Source organism: Polypterus senegalus, chromosome 1 (genome assembly GCF_016835505.1).
Source record: "Polypterus senegalus isolate Bchr_013 chromosome 1, ASM1683550v1, whole genome shotgun sequence".
In the NCBI taxonomy this organism is placed as follows: Eukaryota; Metazoa; Chordata; class Cladistia; order Polypteriformes; family Polypteridae; genus Polypterus; species Polypterus senegalus.
In genome coordinates this window covers 270818054-270841783 of record NC_053154.1, presented here as the reverse complement: position 1 = coordinate 270841783, position 23730 = coordinate 270818054, and the positions used below count along the sequence as shown (strand labels likewise).

The following is a 23730-nucleotide window of genomic DNA, read 5'->3' as shown; positions in this document are numbered from 1 at the left end:
AAAAACATTCATGCACATGGGGAAAATGTGCAAATTTAGCAGAAAAAATAAGATTGTAAACGAAATACAACGGTAGTGTCGTCCTGCTCTCCCTTTGCCACACTACTATATTCAACTGTCATTAGAAAATTAAGATTTCTCCCGGCCTACACAATTGGCTTGAAGATGCAAATGCATAAAGCTGAACTTGTCAAAAATATTTATCTATATTACACATAACTGGAGACAGATGCTTTTGCAGCGCCCTGCCCGAATAATACTTGTGGATAACACGTACAGGTGCACAAAAAAGGCTTACCTGGGAGTATTAAGCAGCTGGCCGGTCGGTGTCCTCCCGTGGGCGTTCATCCTCTGCAGTTTCGTTTACATTCTGTAACTAGGCACTACCAGCGGGGCAAGTGGCGGACTTCTGCTTTCGTGCCTGACCGGACACTTTATGCAACTTTGTCGAAGTTTCTCTTTCTTTTTGGTTTTACCGTTTTCCACTTTACCGCGCCTACATTTCCCCTTTCTGAATTACACCTATTTTAAGACTCTGGCAGTAAAACCTCAATCGGATTACGCGGACGATTTACTTGACCAGAAAGTCCAAAGGAGCGGCGGTGGCAAAGAGGCGGAGCTGAGAACTCTGATCTCTGTCTCTGTCAGTAGTAATCTTAGGTGCTTGGCTGACTTCAGAGAGTTAAGTATTGTAAACATATTTCTGTTTTCTTAAATAAGGTTTTGTGACACACTAAGTTTGAAGTAAATGACACTTCATGAACAATGTGTCATAAACCCATACGTAGTTTACGAAGCCCCGTTGAAAACGAATATAACAAGAATTGTATCGAGCGTGATTTCATTGCTTTCCTTCCTTGACGATGCTCCTTAGAAACATGACGCTGTCGAAGACGCCACTATATGCATTTGCTGCCCTGCAATAAACTATAGGCCAATCCAGGTCCTGTATATGTCCTACTTAGCGGAGACAGAGTTAAACCTCCACAACTCTGAAGCTGATAAAGCATGTAAAGATAATGGATGGATGAGCTTTGCTACTGTCTCAGAATCATCCGTTTAAACAATGTCCCCAGATATGACAAATATTGCGATCGCTATCCGCCGTCGAATTAATTACAATACTGGTAAAGTTAACATTTTCATCAGCGGCAGAAGATTCCGGTTTTACTTTACTTGTATCCTTCACTTGTTTTCTAATGGATACAACAGACTTTCCTTTTTAATCTAGACTCATTTACCGTCACCAAGCAACCTTAACTAATATACTTCAAACACTCCATTTACTCATTCCTGCGAAATACAGTGTTAAGGGCCAGAAGTGTGGTTGCAGTGGTTGCAACACCCAGAAGTCGATGTGACTGCCTAATATTTAACAAATGCTAATAGAGCATGAAATCCATCTGAAAAAAAAAAAAGAAGAATCGTTTTTTCGGTACTTCAGCCGCGCAAGGACTTGGCAGTGCGAAAGGGATATACAGTACTAACAAGACAGTTCAGGTAATTTTATTTTATGTACAGGGGACTGGAATAATGTTTAGCATATGTGGTGGTAAATTATTAATTGTTAACATACAGTGCTTCAGACAGCCCAAAACCATATCTCTAAAGTAGCGGAGGTTTTGAATTTGTATTGTGACAAATTAAACTGTGAGAGTGGGATTACATCAACGATCGGCACTGAACTCTTTCCGGTTTGCAATGATGATGGGCAGGTTGACAGACGAGGTCAGACAGAAGGCTCCATGGATTATGATGTTCGCGGAAGACATTGTGATGTGTAGTGAGAATAGACAATAGGTTGAGATGAACATGGAGAGGCGAAGGTAAGCACTGGACCAAAGTGGAATGAAAGTCAGTAGGAGTAAGACGGAGTACATGTGCATGAATGAGAGGGAAGGTGGGGGAATTATGCGAGGTGGTGAAGGTAGACAAATTTCAATACGTGGGTTCAACAGTAAAGCAACGGACAGTGCGGCAGATATCAAGAAGTGGGTGCAGGCAAGGTGGACTGAGAAAAGAACAGTGTAAGGAGTGTGGCACAAGAGCGCCTGCAAGAGTGAAATGGAAATGTTTCCTGGCAAGGTGGACTGGGAAGAGAACAGTGGCAGGAGTGTGGCAGAAGAGTGAAATGGAAGGTCTGTAAAACGGTAGCGGGACAAGCTATGTTGTATGGTCTGTAGATGGTAGCACTAACGATAAGACAGGAGGCAAAGCTGGAAGAGACATAATTGATGATGCCATGGTTTTCGCTCGGAGTAGAGAGGGTAGACAGGATTAGGAATGAGTAGAGGGACAACACAGGTACAACAATTTGGTGACCAAAGTGACAGAGGCTAGATTGGGATGGTTCGTGCCTTTTCTTTGCAATTTGACCCGCAAAATTGAGGCACGGAGAAAAAACGACTAATCCGTACATGAGTTTTATTTTTTTTCCATGTACATTTACAAAATGTCAGAAGCTCATTAGGACATAATTTGACAAAAGACTGAGTGTCAAAATCATATATCTGAACAACCTCAATGAGATTCCCTTGTTGGGTCTAAGTAAATCAATTTGAACATCATCCAGACACAACATCATGGCCCACTCCCTGGAGCCATTGCCAGGCATTGAAACAGTTTTGGCAGAATAGTGCTTTGACTCTTGTTGATATACATGTTAGACCTAAGTGGTCAGTTTGAAAAAGGAACTTGGAACTGGCATGTCACCTCACTATTCACAAGGTGGAGGACATGGGGCCAGATGCACTATTTATTGTGTGTGTCAGATCCAGAAAAAATAGTCTTGGCTCTCAAGACATAGAAAGTAATTTCTCTTGCAAGGAAAAAAAGCCAGAGATTCTATTAGTGCTGTCTTTAGAAGATTTTTCATATAACTGAAAGGGTAACTTCAGGAATTCCAGCCACAGAGGCAACTCTGCTAACTAGGATTCTCTCACATAGGACAACTATGTTTCTTCAGATATATCTTCTATACCCAGATGAACTGAGGTTGTAAAACCAATGATGGCTAAAAGAAGTAATTCAAAGATATTGTACAGACCTATCTTATAAAAAGCAGGAACAACATCACTAGCACAGATACCCTAACCATCATATGGCAATGTATGATTGATTGAGGGACAGTTCACTTTCTGATCATCTGCTGTAACTCTCAAATGAGGCAGAAGAAAAGAAGGCAACAAAAGAAGAGGAAAGATTTGTACAAGTCCATCCCACACACAACTTCCTTCCTCCACCATCCCATAATCTGTAGCTCAAGGACAGAACTCCTCTATTAGGGTTTAGCATTTGACTCAACCCTTGTGCCACTCTTTTGACATTTTTCCTCCTCCCATTTCTTTCCTCATTATGTGATAAGGATTTATGTCATCTGTGTATTATACCTTGTGGAACGATTAGTTTAGCATCAAGCTGGTGAATCCTCGCTCCTTAGCTTTGCATTCTGGTAAAGGTTTATCATTGCATTATTTTCTTTGAATTTTTTGATTTGTCATTTACTTTTTAGATTAGATTGTTGGAAGTCCTTTTAGGCTATGGAACTTCTTTCTCATCTGCAGAGTTTAGAGGGTGGCATAGAGGTGACCCCTCACAGATGTACCATGTTACTAAAATAGGTCTCAAATAAATGGTTTCCTTAATTTCAAAAAGGCCCCAGGTAATGTAAATGTGTTAATAATCAAAAAATATGCAGCAGTGTTAGACCTGCTGCCTCACAGAAAGTAGTCCACAGTTTCATGTCCCGGGCACTCCCTGTGAGGAGATTTTCATATGGGCCCACGTGAGTTATTATGGTTTCTTAACAAAGGTATGCAGGTTAGGTGAATTGGTGATGGTGAATTGGTGATGCTAAACTGGCCTAGTATGTGTGTTTACCTTGCACTGGTGTTAACATTGTTGCCCCATGACCCTGCCATGGATAAGCAGATTTAGCAAATGGATGGAAATATTAATGAATACTATAATCTGTCCTGCCCAAAGCAACTCTCATTTTCATGTTGACTTTTCTTAAAAAAGACAGCGAACATTCTATACAATTTCAATTACATATTAGTTTACTGTTTTAGATTTAGTTTAAGAGAGGTTATTTCAACTTGTAGATTTTGTATTCAGTTGTTTCCTCTTTTATATGTCCAATAGTTGATCCTGTCAGCAAAACAGATCCTCAGTGCTCCACACAAACGACTGAAACGATAGTGTACACATGGTAAGAGCTAGACATATTGTAACTTGTAGAAGTACAGTTGTGAATAAAAAAAAAGGAATTATATTTTTATGGTTTGTCCAGCCCCACTGAGTTTAGGGTTTTTTTTCTATTAGTGAAGAGTTTTCTATTTGTGTCCTTTGTTAGATCTTTGTAAAATTAATTGAAATCGGTTTAAGTTAATAGTGCCTTGTGATTAGCTTAAATGAAAAAAAATATTTTTGATTCATTGGATTGATTAAAAGAAATTGACTACATTTAAATAATTAGGTTATAGATTTTTTCTAGTTTTCATACACCTTCCAGCTCCTTTTAACCTTGTGTTTTGGTTACCATTTCCAGATGATTGTGTATCAATCCTGCCATTCTCCTGGTGACTATTACTGTTTTGCACAACATTAAAGACTAAAGTATTGTATCTGCTTTATTAATCGGTTGAATTGTTCATAACATTTCTAGGTTCACACAAATTCTCATGACAAATACTATTCTCTCTTTTAGCATGATTACAAATGATATAATTCTTCACAACTGGTGTAAGTAAAAAAAAGAATGTTAAGAATAAAATAACCTTTCTAATCAGTTGTTTAATTGGATCATGTCATACTAATTTTTATAAAATGTTCATAAAAAAAAAAGGTAAATTCTAGCACCATGTGAATTGTGGAATGAATACAATGCAGTACAATATATGAACTAAAACTTTGCTGCATTATTTCTAACATATTACAATATTTTTGTTAAGTGCTTACCTGGAAATACTCTTATATCCCCTAAATTCTTTTTGGGCTGAATTTCATGAGGTTAATTCAAATGTTCTACAACAGTAACATTTTCTGTCTGCCTTTCCACTTCACGCACTTCTTGCTTTATTCAAGTGTGAAACAGATCCCTTTACATAAAACAAAAGCAATTTTGCATTAGGGAAATGACAATATAAATAACTTGCCTTCTTTGTTGGCTACTAGGTTGTCCTGGCTATTATCTTCTGTAGCTGGTCTTTAAAGTGATCAAGTTACCTGACTTGGTAAATTTATAAAACACTTTGGGTAAAGAAGTGTTTTCTGGTTTAATTTATTAATACAACAGAAAGGTTTGGGTAGTCCTGTCAAACTGAATATCTAAGAGGAGGGAAATTAGCACATTCTAAGCAAAATACCCAAAGTAATTACATGTTTTAGACATTTAATTCACAATTACTGTTTAACAGACGACTAACAGTAAAAGTACATGTTCCAAGTATAAAAGTGTGGGTACTGTATTAATCAGTATTCAGTATTAACTTCATTGATAGCTTCTAAATTTTTATTGTGGTTAGCCAAGAGTCATGATTGCATTACAGATTTTCCCCACTCTTCTTTATAGAACTCTTCTATATCAAAAATATAATTTCTTCCTACAAATACTGTATGTTTAAGAGCTCAAAACATATCTTCAATAATTTTCAAATATTAGTACTATAAAGTACTTCAGCCTTAATTTCCAAAACATTTTTAGAGAGTTGCTTCACTATTTTGCTTAAAGATCTCTATTGAAATCCATTTATAGCATGGGGGACAAAAAGAGAACTTTATCCATTTACCTACTTACTTATTGTCTACATTATAATCTGATTCAATGTTGTAACAAAGGATTAACTACAGCATGAAACTTCAAATGGATTGTGACAAAATATATGATTGTTATGGTAATATTACATCTAACATAATAACTTAATTCCAGATTAAAAGGTATGGTTGTCATGGTATACTATGGTTAAATTATATTATTCTACAGTACAATTTTAATGTAATAGTCAAAGCACTAACATTATAACCATACTGTATTTAGTTGATCATCAAAATATTATAATTTAATTTTAGTAAAAAATCATTACTTATGAAGTATAGAAAGATAATGTCCCCATAGATACCTGATCTTTGGTAAACTATTGTTCATTGGAATTTTATGTTGTTGACAAACTATTACCTATACAACTTTAAGAAGATGTTATCAGCTGATCATGAGTATAATATAAGGTGTTAATGTTATTACTTATCAAGGTGATTTTACAGTTGGTGATTTATCCTGAGCAATGGAAACGGTATTTTCATGTTATTGACAAAGTATTCCTCTCAACCCTGTTCTGGATGGAAGGATGGATAACAAAGCATTGTCTTTGAAGCTTAAAAGGGGTAATGTTAGCAAAAACAGTTTGTCATTGATATTGTATGAACCAATTTTATGCTATTTTAAAATAAAGTTTTAATAAAAAACAATCACCATATATAGCTGATCATTGCTATGTTAACTAATTTCATATTGTTAACAAAGCTTTCAAGGGAAGTTATCACTGTATAGAGTATGGTTATTTTATACTATGTGCAAATTACACTGGCTACAGTAACAATTGCATAAAGTGTGGACAGTATTTATCAATAAACCTGTTATAGATGAACTGGTAACTTCTAAAGCAGCATCACACAAGTGCGTGTGTGTGAGAAAGTGTGCTCTGTGACATATTAATACCCCATCTACACCCTTAAAAATAAAGGTGTCAGAATGATTCATTGGTGCAATGGCATAAGGGAATCATTTTGTTTCTCAAAATAACCATTCACGTGAAAGTTTCAGAAATAATCCTTTATTTAGATCTGTAACATATTTCCAAAAATAACAAAAAATGAATAATAGATTTGTGAAATATCAATTGGTTCCTGATTTTAAAGGAAAGGAAATCATTGCTGTATACAATCACACAGACTTGATTCAGTTTCTCTTGTTCTCTGTTAGTATCCTGCAAGGGGGCCTAGTATACAGTAAAGATTTCTGTTTTGTACACACTTTAGGAACCTTTTCAAAGCACAAAGAACCATTATTCACATGCAAACAACCCTTCCCAAAATGTAATGATCTTTTATCAAGCAAGGGTTCTGCGAGGAACCACACAACCCAGTAAAGTGTCAATGTAGAACTGTTATTTTGAAGAGTGTGGAGTATGTTCCCACCTTAAACATAATGCAGCCACTGGTGATTTCTAACTCTTAGCTGGCTAAAATATGGATGGATGTTTCCATGTGGTTATTTAATAATTCTTTATGGTGTTAATTTGAATACATCCTCTTTTAATTACTTCTCATACATCATGATGAAGCGAGTATTTATCTAAACTGTACATGAGCGTTTTTTTTCCAGTTTACAAAAGTATAACAGTCAAATTTACATTGCCTATTTCATGAACCCGTCATATTCCCCACAAAGCACACACAATTCATTTTCAAAAGGAGGTGTCAAATACATATTTTAAAACATCTTACTGAAAGTTGCAGTCTCGTCATTGATATTTCAGAGATGTGGCCCAAGTAGTGAGATGTCACTCTACATGTATTATTTACTTGAAATTTTAAATAAATGCTCACTATATTTTAAAATGTTGTGAGCGATTACCTTTACAAATGTATAAACGTCCTTTGTTTTGAAATTAGGCATCATTGCCTAATCCCTCTCAACCGAAAAAATGAAGCATAACGTCTTTCATGAACATAGCACATCTCCCGACACTTAAACCGGCCGTCTCGTGATATTACTAGTATTATTTAATGGCAGAAGGGGGAGGAGTTCCAGGAAAGCATTCTCTCTAACTGACAGGGACTGAATGTCCAATGACTCGGCTAAACTCGTGCATGTTCGGCATATTTCGGCAAGGCAGCGCACTCCAGGGTGTCACGGACGCTCAGAGATTGTGTGACGTGGTACTCAGATTTTTGCAGTGCTGGGCCCTGCCAGTGAAAGGAAGCGCAGTGGTGGCAGGCTGTTTGTATTTCTGAGCGCAACCTTAAGAAAGCAAAGACGGGTTACACGCAGACTGGCGCTACGAGAGGGAAAAAGCGCAACGAAGGGGGAAAAGACAGGCAGTCGGCTGTCGGTGTGTTTTTTCTTTCGAAAGGTAAAAGGAAAAGGAAACGCAATATTGCCAGTTCGGTGTTATTGTGAAGCAGTGGGGGAAGGGTTGCCATTCGTCACATACAAAACACAAAATATGGGACGCCGGGTGTGATGCCGACCCTTTCGGGTAGGGGTTGTTTATAAATACGAGCGTTCGCATCATTTCTGTTATAGCCGTGCGGTTGAACAGGTTTCAGATTGCATATCGTGGAGATGGTTGTCTTTTGGGAATTTCCTTTTGTGTGGAAGCGTGTTTTTTTTGGGGGATGTACCGTGTCAAAGCTCTTATAATGAGCAAGTCAGTGGACTTAACTACTGAACTATACCGCATATAGACTGTGCAGGTTGTTTAATCGTTTTCAAGTGCGCAACCATACTTTTATTTTATAGCCGCCTTTGGTATCACCGAAACGTAAGGAAAACAAAGGTCTGTGAGGGTTAACGTGAACGCGCCCGGTTGCGGATTCCCGGCCGTTTGCCGGCAGCTGAGCGCCCTACACAATTGGAGCGACACTTCGTCGGCTTTTTTTCTGGTAAAATGTTGTGTTTCTGTGCGTTTCGTTTAGCAAAGTACATTCTAATAGATCCTGGGATCGTTTAGTATTCACTGGATTCAGCAATCTGCGCTTGATTAGGAAGTCCTAGGTGACATAAATGGGTATTGTCGGGGGCGTTTCGTTGTATATTCTGTAAGAGTATGAGAGCAGGTGTTCTTTACCGCGCGTGCAGTTTTGTGTTGTAATATATGGCTCATTGTGCGTTTTAGGGGAGATCGTCTCTATAACCTCTAACACCACAAACCCATTGACGCGGCATGTCCCCTCGACTTTGCTGCATAATACCCCAGCGCGGCGTCGGTTACTATTCGTAGTGTAATGCGTTTTAATTCTAAGTGACTCAAATTTTACTGATGTCATGTTTGTGTGATGAGCGCTGGCTTTTTCAGAAGTAGCATTCTCTTCTTTGAAGCTATTTAATGTGCGTATATATATATATGCCACAAAGAGCGGCATGTGTCAGTCAGTGGGGGTTTATATTACTGGGAATGGGTTTTTCTTTTGTAAATTATGGACACAAGAAATACATTAGGTCAGATGTTACTCCTACCTATTTCCAGTTTTTTTAAATGGAAATTTGTGCCATCGCCAATGTTTAATTGTGCATAAATTTAAAATAAGTCCGCATGAGTAATGTATTCTATCAACTTGTTCTCTGAAATGTAGTCATTGATTTGAGCATACGTTTGATGCTTGTTTTACTATTCAATCTTCATATTTTTACATTCTTGAATTTCTGCAGGTTTCTGGATCATCAATGTGATGAATCCAATAGTTGTCAATTTGTCAGTAGTACAGTATCAGTTTACTGTGCACACTTTGTCAAGTTCAGGGTTGTGCATACTTTTGCCTAGTTCAGTGGTGCCAGGTGAAAAGCCATATCAAAACCTGGAAATGTATCAATTCATTGTAGGTCTGCTGTCATGCATGCCTAGTTAATTGGCATTCACCAGTAAACCTAAAAGTGACTTTTAATCATGGGGAATGTCAGACTGGTTGATGTTAGTACTGTGCCCAGAAGGAGATGTTTAATTTTGCAGGGCACCCCGGATGTCATCGACAAGGGTCGCAGTGCATGGCTTGATGGCAACTCTGGTCTGTACTGGGATCTGAGAAGGACGACTGCGTGGGCTTGGATAGCAGATAGGGAAGCATTTGAAGAATCTGTGAGCACCATCTATGGCAGGGGTGGGCAAAGTCAGTCCTGGAGGGCCGCAGTGGTTGCAGGTTTTTGTTCCAACCCAGTTGCTTAATTATTAATTTAATTAAACCAAATAGTGCATGATAATTACACACTGGTGTAAAATAGAAACAAGCTAAATTGAGGACTGCTGGTTTCTTTTGTCATTTGAATCTTATTGCTAATAAGGAGCAATTAAAAATCGAGAATGCAGCTATTTAAGCCTAAAATAAGCAGTAAAGGTTCAAAATCCTAATGAGTGACACAATAAAAATGAAGCAGAACTGTTACGTAAGCAGTAGGGGCTTCTTAAGTAACTGGGTTGGAACATAAACCTGCAGCCACTGCTGCCCTCCAGGAATGACTTTGCCCACCCCGATCTATGGTCTAGTGACCCACATTCTGCTTACAGAGGAATCAAAGCATTACACACATCTGAATCTGTTCCTCAGATAATGACAGTCAGGGCAGGTAATGGAATTGTCCTTATGGATGATGCTGCAATTGTGACCCGCTCGGTTGGCTACTTTAAGCAGCTGTTTAAAGCTGATCCTTCAGCTCAGACATTGGACATCACTGGGTCCATGATTCTTGAGGCTCATCCTCCGATTAGCTGTGAACCACCCAATCTCTCTTGAGATTGCACAGGTGGTGAACCAGCTGAAGGTAGGGAAGGCTGCAGAACTCTGTTGTATCCAGGGTGAACTTGTCCAGGCTGGTGGTAAGACTGTCCTCCTTGCATTGCAAGCCATCTTTGCTCCCATTTGGGAGACAGGCATCATCCCAACTTACTGGAAAACGGATCTTGTCATCCCTATCTGGAAATTGAAGGGCGTTTGCAAGGATTGCGGCAACTACAGGGGGATAACGCTGTTCTCCGTGCTGGGTAAGATCCTTGCAAGGGTCACCCTCAATAGGATCTGTGATCATTTGCTCACCTATCTGCGACTAGAGCAGTCTGGTTTTACGCCTAAGAAGTTTACCATCAACCGCATCCTGGCACTGAGGGTTCTCATGGAGCACAAACACGAATATCAGCAGAACTTCTTTACAGACTTTTCTTAAAGTGTTCAACTCAGTTGACCATGCTGCCCTATGGGATCACCCTAATGTTGCTGGATATCATGGCTAGCCTGTACACTGGTATTGTCAGTGCCATGGAGGCAGAACAGTTGCAGTTGATTCTAGGGTTCATCAGGTATTTTCTTGCTCCTACTCTGTTCAGTGCTTTCATGGAGTGGGTGTTGTGCAGGGTTATGGCGTTCAGCAGCTGTGGGGCATCTGTTGTTGAAGAAATTCTCTGATCTTGACTTTGCCAACAATGCTGTTATCTTCACGGTGTTAGTAGAGGCTCTAAATGAAGCACATTGCTGGCATTTTGAGGGAGCATCAGTTACAGCACTATATGGCTATGAGGTACAATTCCCCGAGAGTGATCCGGCTCACAAGATCGTCATTGTTGAGGACTGGAGTAGCTGGACCCGGCCAAGATGACACCCATGTAACACCTGCTTCTGGCAGATGGGTGGTCATTTCTGGGGGGTGGGACTGGACCTGACCTGAATGTCAGACTTCAACAACATTTGCTGTTCATATTGTCGTCATACAATGTCAATTTTAACAATAGAAAATCAATGGGCATGTCGCACCAACTGACCACATACAAACTATACATCACAGTCCTATGCATCTCGTGACAGCTTGTAGGGCGCTGCCTAACACAGCTGGCAGTGTACCAAGGGTCAACAGGTACAGCAAGTTCAGCTGCAATCTCCACATTTTTTTTTTCTTCCATTCTTTTGTGGTATATAAAATGAGATGTCAGACAGACAAGCCTCGCTTCTATTTGTTTACAAAATGCACATTCTTTACTCCTCAATGCTGTATATATTTTTTTGTACTTCCAGATGAACATTCATTAGTTGTCTTCTTTCATGCACTCCGACCCTACGACTGAAGACAATAACAAACTTGTTTGATGTTATTGGATTAGGTCCTTGACTGGTTGGACCGAGTGGCAGAAAAAGTCACATTATGCAAACAAATGTAAAGCGTATAATCGAAAAATCGCTGTAACAGTCACATGGTGTGATGTGGTCTTAACATGCATGAGTTAAGGATGTGAGGGAAAACCTGAGTACTTGGTGAAAACCCATGCTGACATGGAGAAAATCTGCCAACTTCACAGTTATTGTCTGTAGAAACTTTGAGGGAATCACAGTGTCAATAAGTAGTTTGATTTTTTTAATTGAAAATTCATCACAAGAACTTGATTTTTATGTTTCGCTAATTTTTTTTTTTTTTTAAACGTAGCGACAAAGAGCTTGTATTGTGCACAGACTACATGTTTGTTTGTGATTGATGGTGGTTTCTTGGCATCTGGTTCAATATTTAGCCCACAGCTGTGATGGCTTCTGTCAAGCATTAGCACACTCTCTTTATGTTAATTGTTTATTTTATTGCTAAATTGGTCTGTTGTGGATGTTTACTAAGTATATGCTTCTGCTTTCTGTGCAGGGCTCATGAAATTTCTTGCTCCCATCAACTCTGTAAAAGCCCTTTGGTTTACAAAATTGAGGGACATAATCAATGCTATACTACCACATGCAAGCTTTAATATCATTTAGCATTTGCCCAAAAATGAGTTTTGTTAGAGTTTACTAAAGCAGTTTAAAAAACATTTCAACACAAAACTATTTTAGGAATCTACTTGCTAGGTGACATGGAGATTTTGTACTACTGAAAAAAGCCGTATGCAGATTTCACACTCCTGCCATAAAAGGATGCAGCTGGTGGGCCACAATGTTCATATTCTGTTTTATTGAAGCTTAGCTGTATTTGTATCAAAGAACCAAACATGTGACATTTAAATCTGTTCACTTGCTTATTCCCTCTTTGAACTGAACTTGGGCACACAATCTGTTGTTAATTAAACCAGCTAGTCATGTACCAAGTTCTGCACTAATGATGCTACACTGATTAAGCAATCCTTTTCTAAATAATTACAAGTGTGTTTAATAAAGCATTTCACTCCCTGTAAATATATTATTGCAGAAGTAATGCAGTTTAAGACTGCTTATTGTGTACTAGCGTTATCACAATTTCACACTTTGATCTGATGCCAACATATGTATTGAAATTGATTACCCAATACAGTATATAATGTAATTCAATAAAAACATTATTTAAATAGATTCCAGTTTTGTATGCTTAAAAATCTTGACATTGATGAAACAAATTAAAAAAAACTTTAGTCATTAAATGTAAATATTTCAAGTAGTGCAATCTTTTGTAAAAGGTAAGAGTAAAATCACGTAAACAAAAAGTAAAGGAAGTTTAAATTTGAGAAACAGCTTTTTTACATACTTTGATGAATAAAATACTGTTACTGTGGTAGTACAATGAGTTGTTACAAATGTCATTAAATGTTAACTGAATAATTTTTTTTGTAAACTACAGTATACACAATATTAAACATAAAAAAACATTACTTTCTGAACAACTGTTTGCAAAACATTACAGTAATACAAAACAGGCCACTAGCACACTTGAGGCTTTGCATAAATGCAAACAGTGCACTTTTCATTTTTCTGCAAATAAACTACAGTGTCTTTGTGGCATCAAATTTTTTTTTTGCAAGAAAAACTAACATGTAACATGCTCGTCTTTGAGATGGCTGAATGCTTTTGTTGGGCTGCAAATGAGGTCTGAGATTTAAAATCAATGCTCTGAAGCACAGCTGGAAGTATATGTGCATATGGAGGAGTAGTGCCACTGTTTATGCTGTTGAACACTGAAAAGTTACTTCACCTTACATTATATAGTAAATGTGTTAAAATATAATTTTAAAACCACACATAATAGAAAATAACACACAGTGGCAGCAGACTTTGCTACAAGGGTTTAAAAATTGAGGGAGCAATGGGGGCTGTGAATGAATAGCATAGAATATAAATAACCCATAGATAAAAATAATTGAAGACCCCTGTCTTAACTGACCACAAAAACGTTTTAACTTACAGAAAAAACATCTTCAAGCACAATGCTTTACAGGTTGTTATTTATTAATGTACCAGTAATTTAGAGGTAGGATACCTCTTCTTTTCCCCCTCCTCCTTTGCCACAAAGTTGAAATGTTTTCAGATAGGATTGGGTCTGGAGAACTGGTTCAAAATTTCCAACAACCAGGAATCAAAATGACGTCTGAATTACAGTTCAACTTATTAATTCCTATATGTACCTATTCAATCAACTACGTGAGCCTAATAAACGTCCTTGTTGCAGACACACCTATCTTCTCCAGACCTATGTTGTGGCAATGGTGTTTCTTTTGTCATGTATCAGTGGAGTGTCTGTTTTGCTTAGCACCCAGATCTTGACGTATGGACTGCAGCAAATTCTTAAAAGTGTGGCTGCATTTTGTTAGAGAAGATAGTGACAGTACAAAATTGTGGCAAGATCATTTCTTGTATGGGAGGCTGTACAACAAACATGTTTAAACATTTACTACAGCACTGAATTAAATTAAAAGAATGTACTGTCTTCAATGTCTCAGAGACTAGCAGCTCCAGGTAACATATACAGTTGTGCTTGAAAGTTTGTGAACCCGTTAGGTCATATTTATGCAGAAATATAGAAAATTCTAACACATTAGATTTTCACTCAAGTCCTAAAAGTAGATAAAAACAGTTAAACAAATGAGACAAAAATATTATACTTGGTCATTTATTTATTGAGGAAAATGATCGAATATTACATATTTGTGAGTGGCAAAAGTATGTGAACCTCTAGGATTAGCTGTTAGTTTGAAGGTGAAATCCGAGTCAGGTGTTTTCAATCAATGGGATGACAATCGGGTGTGAGTGGGCACACTGTGTTATTTAAAGAACAGGGATCTATCAAAGTCTGCTCTTCACAACACGTTTGTGGAAGTGTATCATGGCACGAACAAAGGAGATTTCTGAGGACTTCAGAAAAAGAGTTGTTGATGCTCATCAGGCTGGAAAAGGTTACATAACCATCTCTAAAGAGTTTGGACTCCACCAATCCACAGTCAGACAGATTGTGTAAAAATGGAGGAAATTCAAGACCATTGTTAACCTCCCCAGGAGTGGTCGACCAACAAAGATCACTCTTAAGAGCAAGGCGTGTAATAGTCGGCAAAGTCACAAAGGACCCCAGGGTAACTTCTAAGCAACTGAAGGCCTCTCTCACTTTGGCTAATGTTCATGAGTCCACCATCCGGAGAACATTGAACAACAATGGTGTGCATGGCAGGGTTGCAAGGAGAAAGCCCCTGCTCTCCAAAAAAAAAACATTGCTGCTCGTCTGCAGTTTGCTAAAGATCACAAGGACAAACCAGAGGGCTTTTGGAAGAATGTTTTGTGGACGGATGAGACCAAAATAGAACTTTTTGGTTTAAATGAAAAGCGTTATCTTTGGAGAAAGGAAAACACTGCATTCCAGCATAAGAACCTTATGTCCTCTGTGAAACATGGTGGTGGTAGTATCATGGTTTGGGCCTGTTTTGCTGCATCTGGGCCAGGACAGCATGCCTTAATTGATGGAACAGTGAATTCTGAATTATATCAGAGAATTCTAAAGGAAAATGTCAGGACATCTGTCCATGAACTGAATCTCAAGAGAAGGTGGGTCATAAAGCAAGACAATGACCTTAAGCACACAAGTCGTTCTACCAAAGAATGGTTAAAGAAGAATAAAGTTAATGGTTTGGAATGGCCAAGTCAAAGTCCTGACCTTAATCCAATCGAAATGTTGTGGAAGGACCTGAAGCGAGCAGTTAATGTAAGGAAACCCACCAACATCCCAGAGTTGAAGCTGTTCTGTACGGAGAAATGGGCTAAAATTCCTCCAAGCCAGTGTGCAGGAATGATGAAAAGTTACTGGAAACTTTTAGTTACAGTTATTGCTGCTTGGGGGGGTCACACCAGATACTGAAAGCAAAGGTTCACATACTTTTGCCACTCACAAATATGTAATATTCGATCATTTTCCTTAATAAATAAATGACCAAGTATAATATTTTTGTCTCATTTTTTTAACTGGTTTCTCTTTATCTACTTTTAGGACTTGAGTGAAAATCTGATGATGTTTTAGGTCATATTTATGCAGAAATATAGAAGATTCTAAAGGGTTCAGAAACTTTCAAGCACAACTCTATATAATGTTAATGGTAGTGATATGACAATTAACAGATTTTAAAATTAACAGTGGCTGTTACACCATTTCTTATTTTAATTAGCATTATTTCTGTGTTTCTCTGAAACATTTGCTGAAATGTATTTAATCGTGAATGTGTATAATTTAACTATAACATAAGGTACAGTACAGGCCAAAAGTTTGGACACACCTCCTCATTCAATGTGTTTTCTTTATTTTCATGACCATTTACATTGGTAGATTCTCACTGAAGGCATCAAAACTATGAATGAACACATGTGGAGTTATGTACTTAACAAAAAAAGGTGAAATAGCTGAAAACATGTTTTATATTCTAGTTCCTTCAAAATAGCCACCCTTTGCTCTGATTACTGCTTTGCACACTCTTGGCATTCTCTCGATGAGCTTCAAGAGGTAGTCACCTGAAATAAAACCACCATACAACACACCAACAGCAGCACAAGTCCCAGGTTCAAACATAAGGTTTATTTTTACAAATACTGTACCTCAAAAAAATCTTCTCCAAAGTTGCACAATCACAATGTTCCTTTTCTCTCTCTTCCTCTTTCTGTCTCTCTTTCTTTTCTTTCTTCCTTTATTTCTTTTAATTCCTTCATTCCCCCCAGGCAAGTGTTGTCCAGCTCTTTTCCGGACTCACCTGGATGAGGCTGAGCGCCTTTCTTTATGCCAGACTTGGGAGTACTTCTGCTGTTATTGAACTATAGGTTGGAAGCACTTCCAGGTCAGGCAAAAGTTCCTTAAAGCAGGGACAGTCTGTCCCTGCAGCTCCCCCAGGCAGAACCCATAAAACCCAGCAGGGCTATCTAATGAGACTACAATTCCCAGTCTGCCTTGCAGGTATACATGCAGGTACCATAGCTCAGGGAGGAAGCCACTTGTTTTATTGGGGAGCAAACAGTCAATGTGATTGGTTTCCTGGTTGGATAAAGACCCTTGAACCACCCTGGCTGAAATGCCAGCTTGTGCCTGTTGTCAAAAACAGTATATGTGGAATGTGTACAAATATAAAAATTATCCATCCATCCATTATCCAACTCGCTATATCCTAACTACAGGGTCACGGGGGTCTGCTGGAGCCAATCCCAGCCAACACAGGCTGCAAGGCAGGAAACAAACTCTGGGCAGGGCGCCAGCCATGTGGAGTTATGTACTTAACAAAAAAAGGTGAAATAACTGAAAACATGTTTTATCTTCTAGTTTCTTCAAAATAGCCACCCTTTGCTCCGATTACTGCTTTGCACAAAAATGGCTCTATTTCAGGTGACTACCTGTTGAAGCTCATCGAGAAAATGCCAAGAGTGCCAAAACATACATATATATATATATACACAGTGGTGTGAAAAACTATTTGCCCCCTTCCTGATTTCTTATTCTTTTGCATGTTTGTCACACAAAATGTTTCTGATCATCAAACACATTTAACCATTAGTCAAATATAACACAAGTAAACACAAAATGCAGTTTTTAAATGATGGTTTTTATTATTTAAGGAGAAAAAAATCCAAACCTACATGGCCCTTTGTGAAAAAGTAATTGCCCCCTGAACCTAATAACTGGTTGGGCCACCCTTAGCAGAAATAACTGCAATCAAGTGTTTGCGATAACTTGCAATGAGTCTCTTAGAGCGGTCTGGAGGAGTTTTGGCCCACTCATCTTTGCAGAATTGTTGTAATTCAGCTTTATTTGAGGGCTTTCTAGCATGAACCGCCTTTTTAAGGTCATGCCATAGCATCTCAATTGGATTCAGGTCAGGACTTTGACTAGGCCACTCCAAAGTCTTCATTTTGTTTTTCTTCAGCCATTCAGAGGTGGATTTGCTGGTGTGTTTTAGGTCATTGTCCTGTTGCAGCACCCAAGATCGCTTCAGCTTGAGTTGACGAACAGATGGCCGGACATTCTCCTTCAGGATTTTTTGGTAGACAATAGAATTCATGGTTCCATCTATCACAGCAAGCCTTCCAGGTCCTGAAGCAGCAAAACAACCCCAGACCATCACACCACCACCACCATATTTTACTGTTGGTATGATGTTCTTTTTCTGAAATGCTGTGTTCCTTTTACGCCAGATGTAACGGGACATTTGCCTTCCAGAAAGTTCAACTTTTGTCTCATCAGTCCACAAGGTATTTTCCCAAAAGTCTTGGCAATCATTGAGATGTTTCTTAGCAAAATTGAGACGAGCCCTAATGTTCTTTTGCTTAACAGTGGTTTGCGTCTTGGAAATCTGCCATGCAGGCCGTTTTTGCCCAGTCTCTTTCTTATGGTGGAGTCGTGAACACTGACCTTAATTGAGGCAAGTGAGGCCTGCAGTTCTTTAGACGTTGTCCTGGGGTCTTTTGTAACCTCTCGGATGAGTCGTCTCTGCGCTCTTGGGGTAATTTTGGTCGGCCAGCCACTCCTGGGAAGGTTCACCACTGTTCCATGTTTTTGCCATTTGTGGATAATGGCTCTCACTGTGGTTCGCTGGAGTCCCAAAGCTTTAGAAATGGCTTTATAACCTTTACCAGACTGATAGATCTCAATTTCTTCTGTTCTCATTTGTTCCTGAATTTCTTTGGATCTTGGCATGATGTCTAGCTTTTGAGGTGCTTTTGGTCTACTTCTCTGTGTCAGGCAGCTCCTATTTAAGTGATTTCTTGATTGAAACAGGTGTGGCAGTAATCAGGCCTGGGGTGGCTACAAATTGAACTCAGGTGTGATACACCACAGTTAGGTTATTTTTAACAAGGGGCAATTACTTTTTCACACAGGGCCATGTAGGTTTGGATTTTTTTTCTCCTTAAATAATAAAACCATCATTTAAAAACTGCATTTTGTGTTTACTTGTGTTATATTTGACTAATGGTTAAATGTGTTTGATGATCAGAAACATTTTGTTTGACAAACATGCAAAAGAATAAGAAATCAGGAAGGGGGCAAATAGTTTTTCACACCACTGTATATATATATATATATATATATATATATAAAACATATATATTTACATATATATACATACATACACACACACATATAAACATATATATACATACATATCTACATATATACACACACAGCTATTTCGTATCAGTGCAATACGCTGTTTGTTAAAACGGTTGACTCCCGCTCTTACGTGCAATAACAAATCAAATCATTCAGTTGTCTTTGCTCATATGTCATTTTAGAGCTGGATGCCTGGCATCTTTTTTTGGCCACAAGTTCGTTTCTGTTTGGTGTGAGGTTCTGTGTTGTGGAGATTCTCAGGATGGATTGCAGGTGCTCATCAGTGAGGCGACTCCTGTGTGCTGTTTTGTTAGTCTTTATCACTGAGAAGAGCTTCTCACACAGATATGTGCTACGAAACATGCACAAGTTCGAGCCGCATGTAGACGGACTTTTTTTGTTCTTCAAAGTCACCAAAGCGCCGTGCAAACTCAGTGCGCAATAACTCTAGCTTCGCAATAACTTGCAGCATCATAAGCTACACTTGATTAACGCGTAAGTGTTCGCAAGGCAGATGAAGCGCTGCATTATGGGATCTGTAGTTTATTGTGTTACCAGCGCTTCATATACCCGGCTTTAATAACAATAATACAGTATATAAAATGATCTTGCGGGCGGATATAATTACACGCCGGGCGGATGTGGCCCGCCCTTGAGTTTGACACATATGGACTAAATAGAACTTGAAAAGATATATTTTTCAAATGTGATCGCAATTCAGATAGAGTTGACGCACACTACAGCCTGCATGCCTCAATGAGTCATCCTCCCCTCGCTCTTACTTTTTTACCGTTCATCTAATGAATACACTGAGTATGGCTTTACCAAAACAATCATTGATGGCGAATAAAGTATCCATTATTCAGTATGTAGAGCGGGATATATATATATATATATATATATATATATATATATATATATATATATATATATATATATATATATATATACATATATATATATACCAGCGTATCGCATGAGAAGTAGTGTGTTAAAAAGGTAGAAAAAGAAAAGGGAACATTTTAAAAATAACGTAACATGACTGTCAATATACAGTATTTGTTTTGTGAGTGTTACTGAGTGTTGCTGTCATCAAGGATTTGATTATCATTATTTCTTTCAATCAGGTTCGTATTTGTAGGATGTGTTGTGTTCAAGTTACATTCCGTGTTTGTCAATCGTTGTAAAGATGACAGGTTTCATTCATCGATTCGTTTCTTACTGCATCAATAAACAGCTCGTCTTCTTCTTTATCTGAGACCTGACACACTGCATGCACGGGTTTTTACACTGTCTTCCTTTAGCGGGACATTGACTTTTTCCACCGTGTGCTTTGTTTCCACAGTAGCTGCATTTATGAATATGCTTATCAGGCGCTTCATATTTTTGCTGCCTTTTCAATTGTGTAATTCGGTTTTGTTCAGCTCTTTGGAACTGTTGCTTTTATCTGTGCACTCGTCCAGTTCACGTGAGCCACTCGGTGTACTTGCATCGAAGGTTCCCAGCTGTGCTGGTGCCATCTCGTGCTATGTCCATAGCTTTATTTAATGTTACCTTAGTCCTGGCACTTAAAACTTTCTCTCGCAGTTTCGCTGAGTTTGTGTCAAACACCACCCTGACCATCTCATCTTCCTCTCCATAAGCACAGTCCTTCACCCGTGAATATTTACCCGTGGCAGTTTGCTATTGGATTGCCGCTGACGGACGGCCTTATATGGGCAGGCACTAAATTACAAACGCCAGCGGCAGCCTGTCTATCAACTTAATTTAAAGTGTAGGTTTACATCGTGCTTTGTTTCCGAAGTAGCAGAACTCATGAATATGGTTGTATATGTCACTCGCCGCTTCTTATTGTTTAGCTGCCTTCTCAATTATATAATGCATGTTTTCTTGAGCGCTTTTTTGAGGTCTTCCTGGTTTTCTATGTACTGCGTGATTACGTGGGAGGCGTGATGATGTCACACGAAACTCCGCCCCCATGGCGTTGAAGCTCATCTCCATTACAGTAAATGGAGAAAAACTGCTTCCAGTTATGACCATTACGCGCAGAATTTCGATATAAAACCTGCCCAACTTTTGTAAGGAAGCTGTAAGGAATGAACCTGCCAAATTTCAGCCTTCCACCCACACGGGAAGTTGGAGAATTAGTGAGTGAGTGAGTGAGTGAGGGCTTTGCCTTTTATTAGTATAGATATATATACAGTAATCCCTCCTCGATCGCGGGGGTTGCGTTCCAGAACCCCCCGCGATAGGTGAAAATCCGCGAAGTAGAAACCATATGTTTGTATGGTTATTTTTATATATTTTAAGCCCTTATAAACTCTCCCATATTGTTAACATTATTAGAGCCCTCTAGACATGAAATAACACCCTTTAGTCAAAAGTTTAAACTGTGCTCCATGACAAGACAGAGATGACAGTTCTTTCTCACAATTAAAAGAATGCAAACATATCTTCTCTTCAAACGAGCGTCGTCAGGAGCAGAGAATGTCAGAGAGATCGAGAGAGCGTGACAGAAAAACAAATAATCAAAAAATCAGTACGTGCTGTTGGGCTTTTAAGTATAAGCACTGCGATAAAGCAGCCGCAAAGAAGGGAGCAATGTGAAGGTAGTCTTTCAGCTTTTTTTTAGAGTAGCCTCCATATTCTAAACAAACAGCCTCTGTGCAAACAGCCCCTCTGCTCACACCCCCTCCGTCAGGAGCAGAGAACGTCAGAGAGAGCGAGAGAGTGAGATTAAAGCAAACAATCAAAAAATCAATACGTGCTTTTGGGCCACCGCGATAAAGCGGCATTTCTTAGAGGAGCGTCCATATCCTCTAGGCAAACAGCCCCTATGCTCACACCCCCTCCGTCAGGCGTAGAGAATGTCAGAGAAAGACCGAGAAAAGCAAACAATCCGCTCGGGAAGCACATTGTATATCATTGAGGAGTTTTAGTTAATATGTAATACATGCTCTGATTGGGTAGCTTCTAAGCCATCCGCCAATAGCGTCCCTTGTATGAAATCAACTGGGCTAACAAACTGAGGAAGCATGTACTGTACTTTAAATTAAAAGACCCATTGTCCACAGAAATCCGCGAACCAGCGAAAAATCCGTGATATATATTTAGATATGCTTACATTTAAAATCTGCGATGGAGTGAAGCCGCTAAAGTCAAAGCGATATAGCGAGGATTGCTGTATATGTATATATATATATATATATATATATATATATATATATATATATATATATATATATTTTACACACTGTGAGTGGGGGGAAAAAAAACACACCAAAATGTTTTTCATCACATCTTCAACAATAGTCGGCTGATTTACTTAATGTTTGATACAAAGTGTATGTAATGTTTTCCAACAACAGTTGTATTAATTACTCACAAGTTTATACAATGTTCCAAATTTTATCAAAATCGGACGACTATTGTTGAAGATGTGATGAAAAACATTTTGGTGTGTTTTTTTTCCACTCACAGTGTATAATACCCAACACTATTTTCAGGTACTACTCTGGATGACATCTATGTCAGTTAAACTTGCTGGCGAAGGCTTTGACACTGCTGAAACTGCCATCTTATTGTCACTTGTGAGTGGTTGGGAATAGGGTATGCATCTTGAGCCATGGTGAACTGGAAGTGCATTCGTAAAAATGATCATTGAAGTAATTTTTAAATGGTCAAGTCAATACTTTCATCAACCCTACTGTGTACTACTGCATTGCAATATACTTCATTTTAGAAAATGTTGTCTGTCATAGCAAAATTAAATTAACAGTGCCATCCATAGTGTTTGGGACAAAGACACATTTTTCCTTGATTTACCTCTCTGCCATAAAACTGGATATCAAACAACTCAGACATGATTAAAGTACAAATTGCAGACTTCACGGTGTTTCCATACATTTTTTATAATTGGTCCCTCCATTTCAGAGCACCATACTGTTTAGCACAATTGGTGTCAAAGGTGTTTGTGATTACTCGGGTGTGTTTCTTTGCTTCATTAGTGCAGGCATAAAATACGTAGGCCTGCTTCTACCTACAGACTACATTTAAAGTCCTGTAGCTGACAGTGTTAAACTTGAGAACAAGAACTGCGCCAATGAAAGTCAAAGAAGCTATTATGAGGCTAAAAAATAAGAATAAAGACATTGAACATTGATGAAACCTTAGGGTTGCCTAAATCAACTGTCTGTAATATCATTAAAGAAGAAAACCACTGGTGATCCCAGTAATCACAAAGGGACTGGTAGGCCAAGGAGTACATCCACTGATCCTCACTATGGTAAAGAATGTCCCAAAACACCTGGCCCACAAATCAGATATTTCAGAGACTACTATCTGCAGAATACTTCATGAACAGAAATGCGGAAGCCACACTTCCAAGATGCAAACCACTAGTTAGCCACTACAAGAGAAATGCCAGATTGCAGTTTGTGAAAAGTACTAAGAGCCCGCAGAGTTCTGAAAAAAGGTCTTGTGTATGGACAAGACAAAAATGAACCTGTATGAGATTGATGGCAAGAGCAATGTGTGGAGATGAAAACAAACTGCCCAAGATCCGAAGCATACCACCTCATCTCTTAAACATAATGGCAGAAGAGTTGTGGTTGAGCATGTATGGCTGCCCACTGATAGTGTCACACTCCTCTTTATTGATGATGTAACTGCTGGGAGCA

General features: G+C 38.6%; 2 protein-coding genes across 5 annotated transcripts in view; one reads left to right on the top strand and one right to left on the bottom strand.

The window, feature by feature from the left end:
• The window catches only part of ptpn20 (protein tyrosine phosphatase non-receptor type 20), a 219501-nt gene extending 219094 nt beyond the window's left edge, over positions 1 to 407 (bottom strand). Inside the window, 1 exon segment of the mRNA XM_039735251.1 lies at positions 299 to 407. Within this exon segment, the coding sequence (XP_039591185.1) occupies positions 299 to 348 (50 nt within the window). The 5' untranslated portion in view covers positions 349 to 407.
• A 7463-nt stretch (positions 408 to 7870) lies between these two features.
• The window catches only part of LOC120542011 (mitogen-activated protein kinase 8), an 86905-nt gene continuing 71045 nt past the window's right edge, over positions 7871 to 23730 (top strand). For all 4 annotated transcript variants that reach the window (XM_039774090.1, XM_039774106.1, XM_039774097.1 and 1 more), the window contains exon 1: positions 7871 to 8132. The gene's annotated coding sequence lies outside the window, so the exon portion shown is untranslated. The remainder of the gene's footprint in view (positions 8133 to 23730) is intronic.